Source organism: Elephantulus edwardii, unplaced genomic scaffold (assembly GCF_000299155.1).
Source record: "Elephantulus edwardii isolate Elephantulus edwardi_28Jun2011 unplaced genomic scaffold, EleEdw1.0 scaffold00279, whole genome shotgun sequence".
Classification (NCBI taxonomy): domain Eukaryota; kingdom Metazoa; phylum Chordata; class Mammalia; order Macroscelidea; family Macroscelididae; genus Elephantulus; species Elephantulus edwardii.
The window spans coordinates 1,582,747-1,598,347 of NW_006400029.1; the positions used below are offsets into that span (position 1 = coordinate 1,582,747).

At 36.1% G+C, this 15,601-nt stretch overlaps 1 protein-coding gene across 1 annotated transcript in view; it reads right to left on the reverse strand.

The window, feature by feature from the left end:
• ADAM9 (ADAM metallopeptidase domain 9) overlaps positions 1-15,601 on the reverse strand; it is a 145,669-nt gene that overhangs the window by 43,064 nt on the left and 87,004 nt on the right. Inside the window, exons 13-15 of the mRNA XM_006900308.1 lie at positions 13,750-13,842; positions 12,612-12,807; positions 7,872-7,977 (exon numbers count right to left, since the gene is read on the reverse strand). Of these exons, the coding sequence (XP_006900370.1) occupies positions 7,872-7,977; positions 12,612-12,807; positions 13,750-13,842 (395 nt within the window). The remainder of the gene's footprint in view (positions 1-7,871; positions 7,978-12,611; positions 12,808-13,749; positions 13,843-15,601) is intronic.

The following is a 15,601-nucleotide window of genomic DNA, read 5'->3' on the forward strand; positions in this document are numbered from 1 at the left end:
GGAGCCCGTCTGGGGTGGCAGACCCAGTTATTGAAGGGAAAACCAAGGCTTTCTGGTTTTCCACTCAGGTCCCCAAGCACATACCCACCCCCCTTTCCAACTTTCTCAAAAATTTGGAAATAGAAATACCATTTGACCCAGCAATTCCACTACTGGGAATATACCCAATATAAAGAAACCAGAACTGCCACACAAGCAGATATATGCTCACTCATGTTTACTGCAGCTTTGTTCACAATAGCAAAGAGCTGGAAACAACCCAAGTGCCCATCAACAAGCAAATGGTAGAGAAGCTTTGGCATATTCACACAATGGAATACTATACTGCATTAAAAAACAAGGAACTCATGAAATTTTATACAAAATGTGTGAGCCTGGAGGACATTATGCTGAGTGAAATATCTCAGTCACAAAAGGACAAATACTGTATAGTGCCACTATTGGAAAGTGGGAGGACTGACATCAGAGTTGGGGGAAAAAAAGCGGGGATAAATAATGTATACTGCATTGAAACAGATGAGGGAGAGAACTGTTTAGGAGGAATATATGATTAGGTATTATTGTCATGACAAAGAGTCCAGAATGAAAGCTGCGTAGTGGAGTGGACTGGGGAGGTGGGGGAGGGAGGAGATTGTATAGCAATGAAATTTTTTTTTTTTTTTTTACTTTTCAAAGAAAAAAGCAAACTAGGGGGAGGGGTAGGGAGGGAGGAAAGTGTGCAACAGTGAATGAATAGAAATCCAAAGTCTCTGTAAACTTCCATTGAAATAAATTTTTTTAATATATATTTCACAATAAAGTAAGTGAATATTCATCATACTCTTTTTTTTTCTATGCCTCTTGATGCAACCTGTACAAAAAGAAGGTAAGAATAGGTGGGAGAAAGCTTATATATTTGCATAAAGAAGGGATGCACAAGCTAAACACAGTAATTATCTGAGTGTTAGGGTAAGAACAGAGGAAAAGAAAGGCAGAATGGAAATCACATTTTCTCTTTAACCCATTGGAAAATTTTTAAATAGGGGTAAAAATAGATGTAGATAAGATACTATCTTTTGTTGGATAGGGTCTAACAGGAGCACAAATCTACTCAATATTTTGAAAGTCAATTTGAAACTGTTAGAAAAGCCTTAAAACTACCCATATCTCTGGAACCCAGATACATCCATTAACACGTTGCAGCAAATGACAGCTATTGCCATTCTGCATATTTTTATTTTAAAAAAAGGAATGTCATTTGACATCAACGACTGATGCTCAATTTCATACAGCAGTCATAAACAATTGGAAAAAAATGTGTTTCTAAGCACGGTCGTCAATTTAAAGGTATGCAGCAATGTGTTAAGGACACATCTATGGAAACCTCATTTATCGTTGCCTTATTTCAAGTATAAAACTAATAGAAACTACCTAAATTAATATAAAAAGAAATCATTAAATGAAGAGTGGTAAAACTCCAAAATATTAATATAATGAAAGTGTGCATCAACTTTTAAGACCATACACATATTTTATGGATAGGCACATATATATGTATACTTATATGGATATGCTGGTATACTTAATCATACACATGAATAAGTTGTTGTTTTTATGTGTTATCAAGTCAGAGCTGATTCATAGATGATCCTCTAGTGGGTTTTCATAAGCTATAAATCACACGGGTGAAGACTGCTCATCTTTCTCACACAGAACTTGTATATGTACATATGCGTGATAAAGAAGTACATATTATCTGGATTGTAGGACCACATGGGATTACTTTCGTTAGCTGTTTCTACATTTTACTTATTTTTGCAAGGAGAAAGGTAATTGTGGTGTTAAGGGTTTATTGTTCAAAATGGCCTTCCTAACTAAACATTAACTTTGACTTTGCCATGTGAATGGACAGGAAAATGCAAATAGGTTGTGTTAGCCTATCAACAAGGGGATTGGCTAGTCTTGCCACTAAATTGAGCATATTCAGCAGCAGAATTTGAGAATCATACCACCAGCAAAGAAACATCCTCACACCCCCTTCGGAACAAGAGATTCTTCCTCCAGCCAAACCTACAGAGTAGCAGCAAATGCAGTAGAAAACCAGAGACCCGATATGAGACAGAGCACCCCATGGAACCAGAACTAGGAGCGTTTGCCAAAGTTTATTGGAGGACTGGAAGCAGAGATGCCATAATTGGGAGGACTAAGAATTTTGTAACAGTGGCCTAAAGTCATGAAGCTGAAAGCTGAAGATCCTGTGAGCATGGTTCAGAAACGGTCCTGAGAAATTGTATCCTGTTGTTAATTGAAATTGCAATCTGTTAACTTCCTTAATAAACCCTAAAGTAGTGAATATGCTTTTGTGTGCTCTGTGGGCTGTTGCAGTGGATTTTGGAGCCAGGAAAACAGTAAGACTGTAGTTAGAATTAGGCCAACAAAGTGTAAGATTGGGTGTGGGGACGGTACATCCAACCTCATAGGAATTTGTTTTGTGCTGTATATGATAATGATGGGAGCAGTTCCTCTTTGTAGAGTTAATGAAGGTCAGATACAGGCAGATAGTGGCCTTTGCCTTTTTTTAAAATAATAAAGATATCACTAATAATGAAAGGGCTACAGTAAACCACAGTCTGCATAATAATTATTCCACTAAACCCACTGCCATGGAGTCAATTACAACGCTCCACTGAGACTGTAAATCTTTAAAGGAGAAGACTTCCCATCTTTCTCCCAGGTAGCCACTGGTAGATTCAAACCACTGACCTTTCAGTTGGTAGCCCCACATTTATCATGCACTAAGGCATCATGTTTTTTAAGAAAACACCACTTTAAAATAATCCAAATGGAAACCCCATGGCATCAATCCCTGGAAACCCTGTACAGAGTTTCCAAGACGGCAAATCTTTCCAGGAAATGACCCTTTTTCCACTAAGCAGCTGGTGGATTTGAACCACCTTCATTTCGGTTAACAACAGAACACATGATACACTATCAAACAGACTCCTTACACTTATAAAGAGGTATCATTATTATCTTCTTTATAGAGAAAAAAAATGAAGTGTGTATGTAATTTGCCCAGAGTTTACAAGATGTTTAATGGTTTTAAAAATACTTAAAATGAAAAACATTGACTTCAAAATACGTATTTTAGTGGGAATTTGGAGAGAGCTAGAAAATGAAACAGTTTACTCAATGAATTTAAAAGTATTGATAGTTAAATTTTAAATGAGGCATTTATTCTACACGTTTTTGTAGATCTGCACACTTTATTATGCAGAAAGAAAACTGTACACTTGTGGGTTTTGGTCTCCAATTCAGAGCAAGATTATGAACAGAGGGCCTAAAATCTATCTAAAACAAAGCCCAACTTAACTAGAAACAAAATACAAAATGAATGCAATGGACACAAGGCAGAGGGCTGTAAGAACATAAAACTCAAACCTCATTCATTGTCATCAAGTCAGAACCAACTCATACCTGTCCCTCCACTGGGTTTCTAAGGCTATAAATCACCTAGAAGGAGACTGCCCTTCTTCCTCCCATTGAGTTGCTGGTGGATTTGAACCACAAGTGAGGTACAGTCTTTTGATCAGTCATGCAATTCCTTACCAACTACATTTAACTCATATTTTGGGTTGTTGTTGTTGTGTACTGTTGAGTTGGAATCGACCCATTAGCTGTCCCTCTAGCAGGTTTTCAGAGGCAGTAAACTGCACAGAGGTAGACTACCCATCTTTATCCCTCAGAGCAGCTTGAGGATTTGAAATGTGTACCTTTAGGTTGGCAGTGAAACTCTTTACCACTAAACCACCAGGGCTCGTGTTTCTCTTTTGGGTAGGAAGCAGTATAGGTCAGAAAAACAACACAAAAGCAGGTGATAAAGTAATACTTAACAACAAAAACCAAAATAAATTTTTCCCCAGCATGGCTCTTAATCTTTTTGACCCCTATTTTTTCATCTTTTTTCCCTGAATCTTAAAGTGAAAACCACTTCAGAGTAAGCAATAGAAGGGAGCTCTGGTGGCCTAGTGGCAAGAATCTACACTGCAATCCCGAAGGCACGCGATTCAAATCCACCAGATGCTCCACTGGAGAAGGAGTGGCAATCTCTTCCTGTGCTAGTCAGATTCGATTCGGTGGTACACAACAAGAAAATAAATAAATACAAAAAAGAGAAACAGAGTAAGCAATAGATAAGTCCTTGGAAAGAGACTTCATGTTGGGAAATGCAGAGGATGAGAAAAAGCTTGAACAAGACGGACGGACACAGTGATTACCATAATGGTTCAAGTACAACAAAGACTGTAAAGATGATACAGGTTAGGGCAAGGTGCAGATCTGTTGTTAAAGAGTCGTTTGGGTCATAGATGACTTGATGGTACCTAACAACATCATCTTCAGGACTGCAGCACAGCTTCTCACCACCAGGCCACCAGAATTTCCTTTTCTAGATGTAGTCAATTTAATTCCGGTGTACTCCATCCATCATGTTGTTGTTATGTGCCGTCAAGTCATTTGTGACTCATAGCGACCCTATGTACAACAGCCCTAAACCCTGTTCTATCCTGTGCCAATCGCACTGCCTCTGACACACCCATCCCAATTACCCCACTCACTGAATCAATCCACTTCATAGAAGGTCTTCCCCTTCGGTGCTGTCCCTCTACCCTCCCAAGCATGATGTCCCTCTTCAAGGACCTGTCAGACGAAGCCCCAGAATCCTTGCCTTCAAGGAGTAGTCTGGTTTAACCCTCTCAAGGTTGAATCTGTTTGTTTTCTTGGCAGTCCATGGTACCCTCAATACTCTTCTCCAGCACCACAGCTCAAAGGCATCAATTCTCTTTCTATCCTCCCTAGTCATTGTCCAACTGTCTAATGCATAACAAGTGATTGCAAAGACCACGACCTGTATCAGGTGTACCTTAGTCTCCAGAGAGACACCGTTGCTCTTGAATACTTTAGAGAGATCCCTAACAGCAGACTTTACCATTGCAATACTTTTTTTTATTTCCTGGCTGCTGGTGTCAAGAGTTCACCTATATAACCATTAATTATGTTGCTAAAAAAAAAGCCTTTCTTAAAAATAAGTTATTGGTCTTGTACAATGCTATCACATAATATTATTTCCCTCACCAATACCATATTTTCTAATTATCAATCTTTTTTCTTTGTTTTCAATCATTAACTATCAATGTATCTTGACTACATTTTTTAAAATCAATTCCAGACTGAAAAAAAAATGGTAAAAATGTTAAATTTCTTCATTGCGGGTATTAGTGGTTAGTCATAAATTGATAACAGTTGTATAAACTTGTTATTCCAATTCCAAGTTATCATAGAAAAAAAACTATGGATCTTATTCATGTCCACTATCACTGATAGTGTTGTTCTTCAAGTCAGAAATTACTATTTTTCACAATGAATGTTACATAATTTGTCTTAAGCCGAGTTCTCTAGAGGAGCAAAATTAATCAAATACCTATGTTGTTTTTACGTGCCTTCAAATCAGAACCAACTCACAGCTGACCCTCCACTGAATTTTCAGAAGCAGTAAATCAAGTGGAAGGAGGTTGCCCATCGAGTAGCAGGTAGATATGAACCACATGCCTTTGGGTTGCCAGCTCAACTCCTTACCAGAAAGCCACCAGAGCTCGCTCACTCGCTCTCGCTCGCTCTCTGCGTGTGTTGTGTGTGTGTGTGCGCGCATCACACACACACACACAGAGTGAATGGCTTACCAAGTGGCTAACAAGTCCCAAATACTTGAATCAGGGATCAGACTGAAAGCTTCTCCCAATTCATGTGGTTGCTGAGGCTGACAAACCAGACAGGTCAGACAGCAAGCAGGCTGATGGTTCACAGGGCTGCAGAAGGGGAGTATCCCAAACTCTACAGGTTGGACAGCAGGCTGCTAGTTTACATCCCATAAATCTGAAGTTCAGAGTCAGATGGATGATGGAGATAAGAATGAGCTCTACCAAAATATCGATATATGTTGGAATGCAGCCCACATTTTCAAGGAAACTCTCCTTTCAACGGTGGATATCAGATCACAAATGAAGGATGATTACCTAATATCTGAAAAACCACTGTGAAACACCGGCTAGCCAAACTGACACTTAACCTCAATCATCACACCATCTCTCTTCAATTTGTCATTCTCAGTATAGTAGCCCATAAGCTTATCTGATTCCAAATGACCAGTACTAATATATTTCAACTCACTAATGCTGAGAATATCATCTTCAATTGTTCTCTCTTATCTCTGACAACTTGCAATTTTCCTATATTAGTATTAATATAGTCTATATATCTAATTACTAATGGATGTTTGTAACTGTCTTCCCATTTTACATCATGCCACATTAACAAAGTAAAATCTTGAAAGCCTTATCCTATCCACATCATCAAGGTTGATTCTACTTTGCCAAGGCAGCTCTTTCTCTGTTATATCTTCAGCTTTATCCAACTTGAGAGGCTCATCTTCCAGCACAACTAGCGTATAATGTTCTGCTGCTATTTGTATGTTTTCCACTGGCTAATATTTTTATTTTATTTTTCTTCCAAGTCTACTTTAAATCTGGATGCTCCACTGAAAACTATACATCATGGATGACCCTGCTAATATTTGAAAAGCCAATGCATAACAATACAATGGACAGACAAGTGGTGAATAACAAAAAAGCAAGACATGACATCAAAGACTCCAAAAAATATAGTATACAACATTAACAACACTCACATGAGGGGTATTTGACCTTTCCAGGGAAGCTGATGAAAGCTTCTCAGAGATGTTACACTCAAATTGAGATGTGGAGGATCATTAGGAATTAACTAGGCTAAGAGGGGGGAAAAGAACACATGGGGCGCAAGGAGAAGAAGGCCACATGCAGACAAGCATGGCTGATAACAGCTCATAGAAATGGCAATTGACATTAATAAAATTGAAGTGAATAAAATTGCATGGAAACACAAGATGGAATGAAAAGAAAGAAGAAACAACACCAGAGCCTTGAAAAACTCTAGCATTTAATGGCAGGTTAGAGAAAAGTAAGCCTACTGCAAAACACATTAAATAAGAATCCAAAACATAGAACAAATATTGCAAGATTACACAATCCTAAACAAGACATGTCTTAAGGGGGAAAAAAATAAAAACCTACATAGTTAAATGCTACTAACTGGTCAAGTAAAATGAAGACCTAAAAATATTTATTGGGTTCAGTAACAGGGAGGTCACTGTTGCTATTTCTTCTTAGCAAGCACAGTTTGATGACAGCTGCTTTAGCCTAACTAGTAAGAGTACAAAAAGAGGCAGAGGGAATAGTAGCACGCTACTTCAGAACAAACCCAATCATGCAAAATGTCACCATATCCTGCACAAAGGCAAAAAAGTGCGAAAACACACCAGAATAGTGAATATATAGGAACTGAGATTATATGGGCTTTCCATTAAAAAAAAAAAATATTATAAATTTTCTATTATAGTCAAATGCTAGTTATATAAATAAAAAATTTTTATTCATTTTAAAATTAAATGGAACTAGAAGAAAAAAATGAAGTCCAGAATTAATTTTGAAGTAAATTTTAAAAGTTTTTAAAAGAAGTAAAGGGTGTTTGGTTGGAATTCTTATTGCAAATAAAATATAAGAAAGGGATTTTTTTAATAACTAGTTAAGTCACAGCTAGCTTTAGAAAAGGGATAAATTATTTCACTAGTACTGTTCCTAATATATCTAGAATCTCTCTGATATCCAGTGTTAGCAAAGTGGAGGTTTGAAAAGTTGGGTATTTAAGATGGAGAAAGTTAGCATTTACAAAGAATTATAGAGTATTCTAGACTTGACTGGTCTTATACTCTTCCCAGTTCTTCTAATTCCACTTCCACTTACCCAGTGGCACATTTCTTATATTCATTTCCAGAGAAACCACAATTGCCAAATCGGTCACCTTTAGAATTCACATCAATGAAACAATCTCTTGGGGCAGCCTTGGCTTCTGTAATATTAAAATAAATTCAAAAAAATTAATTATGGCAATAATTAATTGTATTATCCATTGTTGTTGTTGTTATGTGCTGTTGGGTGGCTTGCATATTGTCCATACACCTGGATAAACTACTGCCACACCTCTCATAAAGTTTAGGCCTTCCAGGAGGGAAAAAAACCTTAAAACACATCTTCATTTCATATTCAAAAATAAAGCTTCTTCTTGTTGTTAGGTGTTGTCCAGTCAACTAAGACTCGTAGTAAGCCTATGAACAGTACATGTGAATCTTGCCCTATTCTGTGCCATCATCACCATCTCTGATATGTTTGAGACCTTTGTTATAGTCACTCTGTCAGTTCATCTTGTTGAGGGTCTTCCTCTCTTCCTCTGACCCTTTAGATTTTACAGCCAGATGTCTTTATCCAAGGACTGATCCCTTTTGACAACATGTCTAAAGTATGTGAGATGAGGTGTCACCATCGTTCCCTCTAACAACACACTGGACTTAAAAGTTAGGCTAGATTCATTCAGAGAAGCTCTGGTATCCCAGGACTAAGAAGTTGCTCTGCAATCCCAAAGACATGTGGCTCAAATTCACCAGCTGCTTTTGTGGGAGAAGGATGGCAGTCTCCTCCCATGCAAGTTACTGCCTCTGAAAACCTATCTGAAGGTCAACTATGGATCGGTTCAAATCAATGGCACAAAACAAGACTCGTTCAGATGCTAACATAAATGTCACTAAGTAGAAAATATTACACATAAATTTAAAACCATACAAGTAGAGTAGAATTTTTAGGATATCCATCTTCATTTCTCTCAGATCTACTACTGCAAAAGGAGCAGTGGTAATATGGGGAAGGTTGAGATAGTGTAGAAAGAAAAAAGAGATATATTCTGTTCCCTCAGCCTTAGACTTGTTTACAATATCCTATGACAGTAATATTTTTACCAAATAATAGTATTTACTTCATTAAAAATATGCAACCACTTTTTAGTTATGGAATAACTTGCCTATCCTGTAAAACATATGAGAAGTTGATAGAAATTCGCCATTCTATCCCAACAAAATTTCCTACTGATGTTTGGGTCTTTCCTCCTCAGCGTCTATCCTTTTAAGATGAGAAGTACAACAGAATTTAGGTCTAGCAGAAGTCTAGTCAAAATAATAAATCTGCCTTCAGAGAAATCCAGCAATATGCCAGTCACTGGTCTTATTAACTAAAATAGAAAGAAAAGGAAAATAAACTGAAAAAAGTGAAGAATTGGGTTTTCTTCCTTTAATTAAATATTAGTCACCTAACTGAAGAAGACCTGAAGTGCTTGCTGCAGAAGGTCAAAACTGTAGTCTTAAATATGGATTGAGGCTCAACATCAAGAAGACAAAGATTCTAACCACCGGGCCAATTGGCAGCACCATGATGATGGAAAACACATTGTGGTTGTTAACAGGTGCAGCTAGCTCAGATCCACAATCAACAATCTTAATACTAGCAGTCAGGAAATCAAAAGACAATTGCATTGGAAAAATCTGCTGTCAGGGGCCTCTCCAGAGTGCTGAAAAGGAATGATGTCTGTCTAGAGACTAAGGTGTGCCTAATCCAGGCTATGGTCTTTGCAATTACTTGATATGTGTCAGAGAGCTGGACAATGACTAAGGATGACAGAAAAAGAATCGATGCCTTTGAATTTTGGGGCTGGAGAAGAGTCTTGAAGATAACCATAGACTGCCAGGAAAGCAAATAGGTCTGTCTTGGAAAGGATGAAACCAACTTTCTCCTTGAAGGCTAGGATTTTGAAGCTCCGTCTCACATACTTTGGGCACATGGCCAAGAGAGACAATTCCTTAGAGAAGGCCGTCATGCTTGGAAAGGTGGAGGGACAGCACAGGAGAAAAAGAGCCTAGATGAGATGGATTGATACAGTAACTGGGGCAATGGAGGTCAGTGTGTCAGAATCAGTAAGTCTGGCTCAGAACAGGGCAGGATTCAGAGCTGCTGTACATAGGGTCACTATGGGTTGCAGGCAACTCAACAGCACACATCAGCAACAACTAAGGGTTCCATACCCAAACAGCAAATGTAATTTCTAGGAGCCATTTAAAGGGAAGCAGAAAAGCTACTGTTCTCTAAGTTTTCTTATTAATTAAAGTCTCACTATGCATATACCAATCACATATTTAAATCCGTTGAAAACACCGATACTGTTTCTACTGACTCAAGACAAAAAGAAAACAAAGTGAGAATAATGAATTCCAATAATTCTGGGCATAAGTAATCAGCAGCCTCAGCCATCTGAAGAAAGGAAATATAGCCAAGGAACACAAATGTAAACTATCACTGCTGGAACACTGCTAGCACCTTATGTAATCAAAGTAAAGCTGCCTAAAGGCCCTTACATTCTCTGGTGTATACTCCCAAGACTGACTAGTACAAAGTAATTAGCTGATACTTTTCTAGTCCCTCAAAAATTTTCTTTAAAGTGGTGTCAGAAAAAATCTGTCCCCCTACACCAAACAAAAAATCTAACTACTTAAATAAAACTATTTAATGTATTCTATTACAAAAACAATGAAATCTTAATTTGAAATCTACAACTAAAAATGTTAAGTTTAACAACCTAAAATATATAGTCCAAATTTCTGAAATAATGTCTAGTCTGACATCTTCTCAGTCCCTGAAGGGTAGAGCTAGAGTTACACAGTTCATGGGAGTGTAGTCTAATGAACAGCAAAAAACAGAATTTACCATCAGACAATTTAACAAAAAGAATCTATGTCATTTTCTTTCAGAAAATTTCAAGAAAAATTCCAGAAATAGACACAAGTATGTATGATGTTTTAGTATAAATATTTGTATAGAAGTATGTATGTTGACTAAAGTGTTACTTTAAATTGGTGGAAAACAGAATTGTTCAATAAATCCCAGAATAATTAAAGACTTAAATATGGAAAATTTAATTATTAGAATACTAGAAAACTATACATGTAATGCAAGGGTAAGGAATTTTTAAGCATGATATAAAAAGATGAAACCATCAAATCAAATGAGAAAAAAAAATCGGTAAAAAAAATTACATAGCCAAAACTAAAAGATGAAATGGGAAACAACTGTGTAATATAAGAAATATGAAAAAAATATGGTAAATATCTTTAATCTGGGGGGAAATATTCTCTAAAATAGCAATAAGGGAAAAGTATCTAAGTTAAGGCATTCGGCTACTAACCAGAACCGTGATGGTTGGAAGACACCTGAGGCTTCATGGAAGAAAGATGAAATCTATTTACTTCCATAAATATTTATAGAATTAGAAACTCTTTAAGGTAGTTCTACTCTGTTCTATAGGGAAGCCATGAGTCAGAATCTACTCCATGGCAATGGTTGTGTGTGGATTTTTTTTGAGGTTGGTTTTGGTTTTTAAAGTTACTTCTTGATTCCTCCATTTCAGCAACTATTAAAGACTTAAGTTTATTCTCTAAAGAGAGTAAAACAGGATTTGAAGATGCATAATCCATTTCTCTAAAGGAATACTCAAATAAATTATATAGATAAAACTTGAAATAATTTTGTTTAAAAAATTCAGATAGCAGACTCTTGTACAGTCTTACCATTTCTGTGAATTTGTTAAAAGACTGAAACTGAGGAGGACCTGAAGCACTTGTTGCAGAGGATTTAAGACTATAGTCCTCAATACGAATGCATCTCAATGTCAAGAAAACAAAAATTGTCACTACTGGACCAATAGGCAACATCATGATAGATAGAGAAAAGACTGATACTGTCAAAAACTTCATCTTACTTGGATCCACAACCAATACACTTGGTACCAGAAATCAGGAGATCAGAAGACCTATTGCACTGCAAAAGTCTGCAGCCAAAGAACTCTCAAAATTATTGAGGAGCAACTTTTTGAGCTCGAGGACTAAGGTATGCTTTACTCAGGTCATGGTCTTTCAATCACTTACTATGTTGCTAGAGAGCTCGACACTGAATAAGGATGATAGAAGGAGAATTGTTGCCATTGAACTGTGGTAGTGGAGAAGAATATTGAATAACACATGGATTGACAAAAGAATAGACAAATGTCTTGGAGAAGGCGCAACCAGAGTACTCCTTGAAGGCAAAGATGATGAAGCTTCATCCCATATACTTTGGACATATTGCTAAGAGCGGCTATTCATTGGAAGGGATATCATGCTTAGGAAAGTGGAGGGACAGCAAAAGAGAGCGAGACTCTCTACCAGGTGGATTGGCATGTAACTCCAGCAATGGACTCCAGTGTGTCAGAGATTGTGAGGATGGCACAGGAGAGAACAGAATTCAGATCTGTTGTCTGTAGGGTCACCATGTGTCATACTGAACTCAATAGTACCTAACATAACACATAACAGAGAATGATACTTTATCAATTGCATTTATATACAAAGGACAGAGAGATGATAGAAAGATATTGACAGTAATAGCCAAAACCTCAACTAGAAGAATATATACCAAATTTGTGATTATGGCCTCCTCTGCAGAAGGAAGGGAGAAGTGATAGGTTAAATAAAAGTATTTCAACTTTTTCAAAAGGTTTTCTTTTCTTTATTTAAAATGACTAAGGCAAAAAAGAAAATGAAATAAATTATAAATACTAATTTCTCTTACTTGATCCAAAGATGACTTGACATTGAGCATCATAATATTGGCACATGCCATTGTAACAGTAGGCTTTGTTATTGTGGCAAGGATATCCATTCTGAATAAAAACATCTGGCTGACAGAACTGAGAAGAACCATTGCAATACTCTGGAACGTCACACTCATTGTTTTTTCCTCGGCATAAAGTACCTCCTCGAAGGAACTAGAGTAGTACATTTCAAATTAAATAGGAATAACATAATAATTTCAATAAATAAATCAACTTTAAAGTCACAGTATTTATAGAGCATTCTAAAAAACAAAATTAAATAACCCAATAGAAAAAAATTAATAAAAGCCAATAAGTAATTAATAAAAGACATAAAATAGAAAATGGTTTTAAAAGAAACAAAGTATTTCATTAGTAACTCAGACATGTAAATTCAATAAAAAATACAAACTTAAAGACACTAATTAAACTAACCAGAAGTATAAAGCATATAAGAAATAAATACTAGCATTAAGAAATAAGTATTTTGTTAAATTAGAAATATAGATTGGCATATTTGTGAAATGTTATATTAATATGAAGAATTTTAACATGCATGTTCCCTGTTTAAAAATCCATTGATAAACAAAACTTGAAGCACTCTAATTGCCTGTCATTGACTAAAGAAATTGATATAACCATACAAAAGAATTCAATATAATCATCTATAATTCACATACTTATATATCACCAATTATATAATCATATACAATTGAATGGAAAAAAATTCATGCTATAAATAGAAACAGACAATGAAAATATGTGTGTGGTCACAAATACACACATGTACGAGAACACATAGTCTTTCTCATTCTTTCACATAGGGGATCTTTCAGTTCCTGTTTTCTGTATCTGCTTTTGTAGAAAGTAAATATATTTATACTGTTTATACTTATTTATGCTAAGCATGCATTGTTCTTAAAATCATAAATAATAGAATTTCACATAGAAAAAAATCTTAATACATCTTTTTCACAAAAGTTATAAATTTGCAAATACATGGCATAGTTTTTCTCATAATAATATAATAAAAAATACTCTGCTAGAGATCTCAGAAAACAAATTCTTATATCACTTTTCCCCTTTTTTATGTTCCTAATTAAAGGAATTCCTCACCAAACACTTTTGACAACAGTCGCCATATGCACATTGAGCACCTGATCGAAGCTTACAAGTGCTTGCTTCACAACAAGGGTCCAGTTCACATTCCTAAGATAAGAAAATGACTGTCAATAAAGCAATGCACCTTTTTTACATCAATAGTAACTAATAACATTCTTACTTGAGACCTAATAGTGATTTCTTTCTAACCTGATCATAGTATGCTCTCCAAATAAAATCATCAACTAACTCACTGGATTTCTTAATGACTTAGCTACAACTATTTAGAATCCACTGTATTTCAAAAGACCCATAAAAAGACCCACTGCAATCAGCTAATTCCAACTCATAGTGACCCTATAGGACAGCTAAGAACTGCCTACAGAGCATCTAATCCTGTAAATCTTTATAGTAACATACTGCCACATCTTTCACCTGCAGAACAGCTGACAGGTGCAGAGCTTCAACATTTTGGTTAGCTTACAAGTGCTTTGACCACTGTGTCACTAAAGCTCTTTTTCAAAAGACAGTTTATTTACTAATAAAAACAGAAACCAAAAAAACCCCTAGAAATAATTTTTAAAGGTAGAAAACCTCACACGTTTGGAAATTTAAAAATATATTTTGATGATAATTTATGTAACAAAATGCTAGTAATAATGAACAACAAAAAAGATTTCAATTGAATGACAATAAAATTTGCTTTGCTGTACATGGCTAATGGAATAATTACAAGCCAATTTAAAACTTTAATGTACATATCAAAGAACAGTAAAAGCTTGGGTAAGATATAAATTTCAGAAACCATGGTAGTTGTTGTGTACTATCAAGTCAGAACTGACCCACAGCAGAGGCAGTTAATCACACAGGAGGAGACTGCCCATCTTTCTCCCATGGAGCAGCTGGTGGATGTGAACCTCATGCCTTCGGGATTGCAGCGCAGATTCTTACACTAAGCCACCAGAGCTCACTACAGTTCTACAAGGTGACCAAGTAACACTGAAGAAGCACTCAGTCCTTAGACTAAATACATTGTGGCCCAGCAATTCTGCTCCTCATTATATATCCAAAAGCAGAAATTCAAAAAGAGACATACACCAATGCTCACTTATATCACATAAACAGATTCTTCATGTGAAAATGAGAATATTAATACCTAAAAATGTTTTAGGATTACTCTGAGAACTGCACCATATAAAGCACTTAGCCGAACTCTCTGGTATTTAACAAAGTACAATAAAGACATCGTCATTTTTATCACAAAACACATATTCCTTTCTATGAAAAGTGAAGTAAGTTGGAAAAAGTCAGATTTAGGTTAAGGAAGAAGTTTACATTCAAATGGAAAAATTTCTTCACAATTTAATGTTATGTCTGGAGGAAGAACGTGCTTTGAGTAGGCCATTTTGAGAAGAGCATGGCTAAGATGGAGCACAATAGTAGCCCAAGTATTAGGCATAAAATACATGGCAACATGTGAAGTTAATAAGTCAATAAAGCTAGAGATTGGTAGAAAAACTAAAAGTTAAAGGAAGAAAAGTAATTTTAGTAGAACTGAAGGGCTGTGAAAGATGAGTAAAATTCAATTTTTTATTAAAATGAGTTCAAGTGAATAAGTAGTACAATAATGGCACAATGGGAATATTAAAAGTTTATAAGAGTTCAATGAAAACCTGGTTATTCTTTAAAGTAAGTAAGCAAGCCAATGAGAAATGGTAAAAAGTAGCAAAAGGCAGCAAAAAGGTAGACTAAACATGACCCTTTCTCTCTCTTCAAAACACATAGCACCACTGCTTACGTCCGGGGACAAGGAGATGAACAGTATGAAGAACATCTTCCACACCAATCCTCACTTGGCCACTAAGTT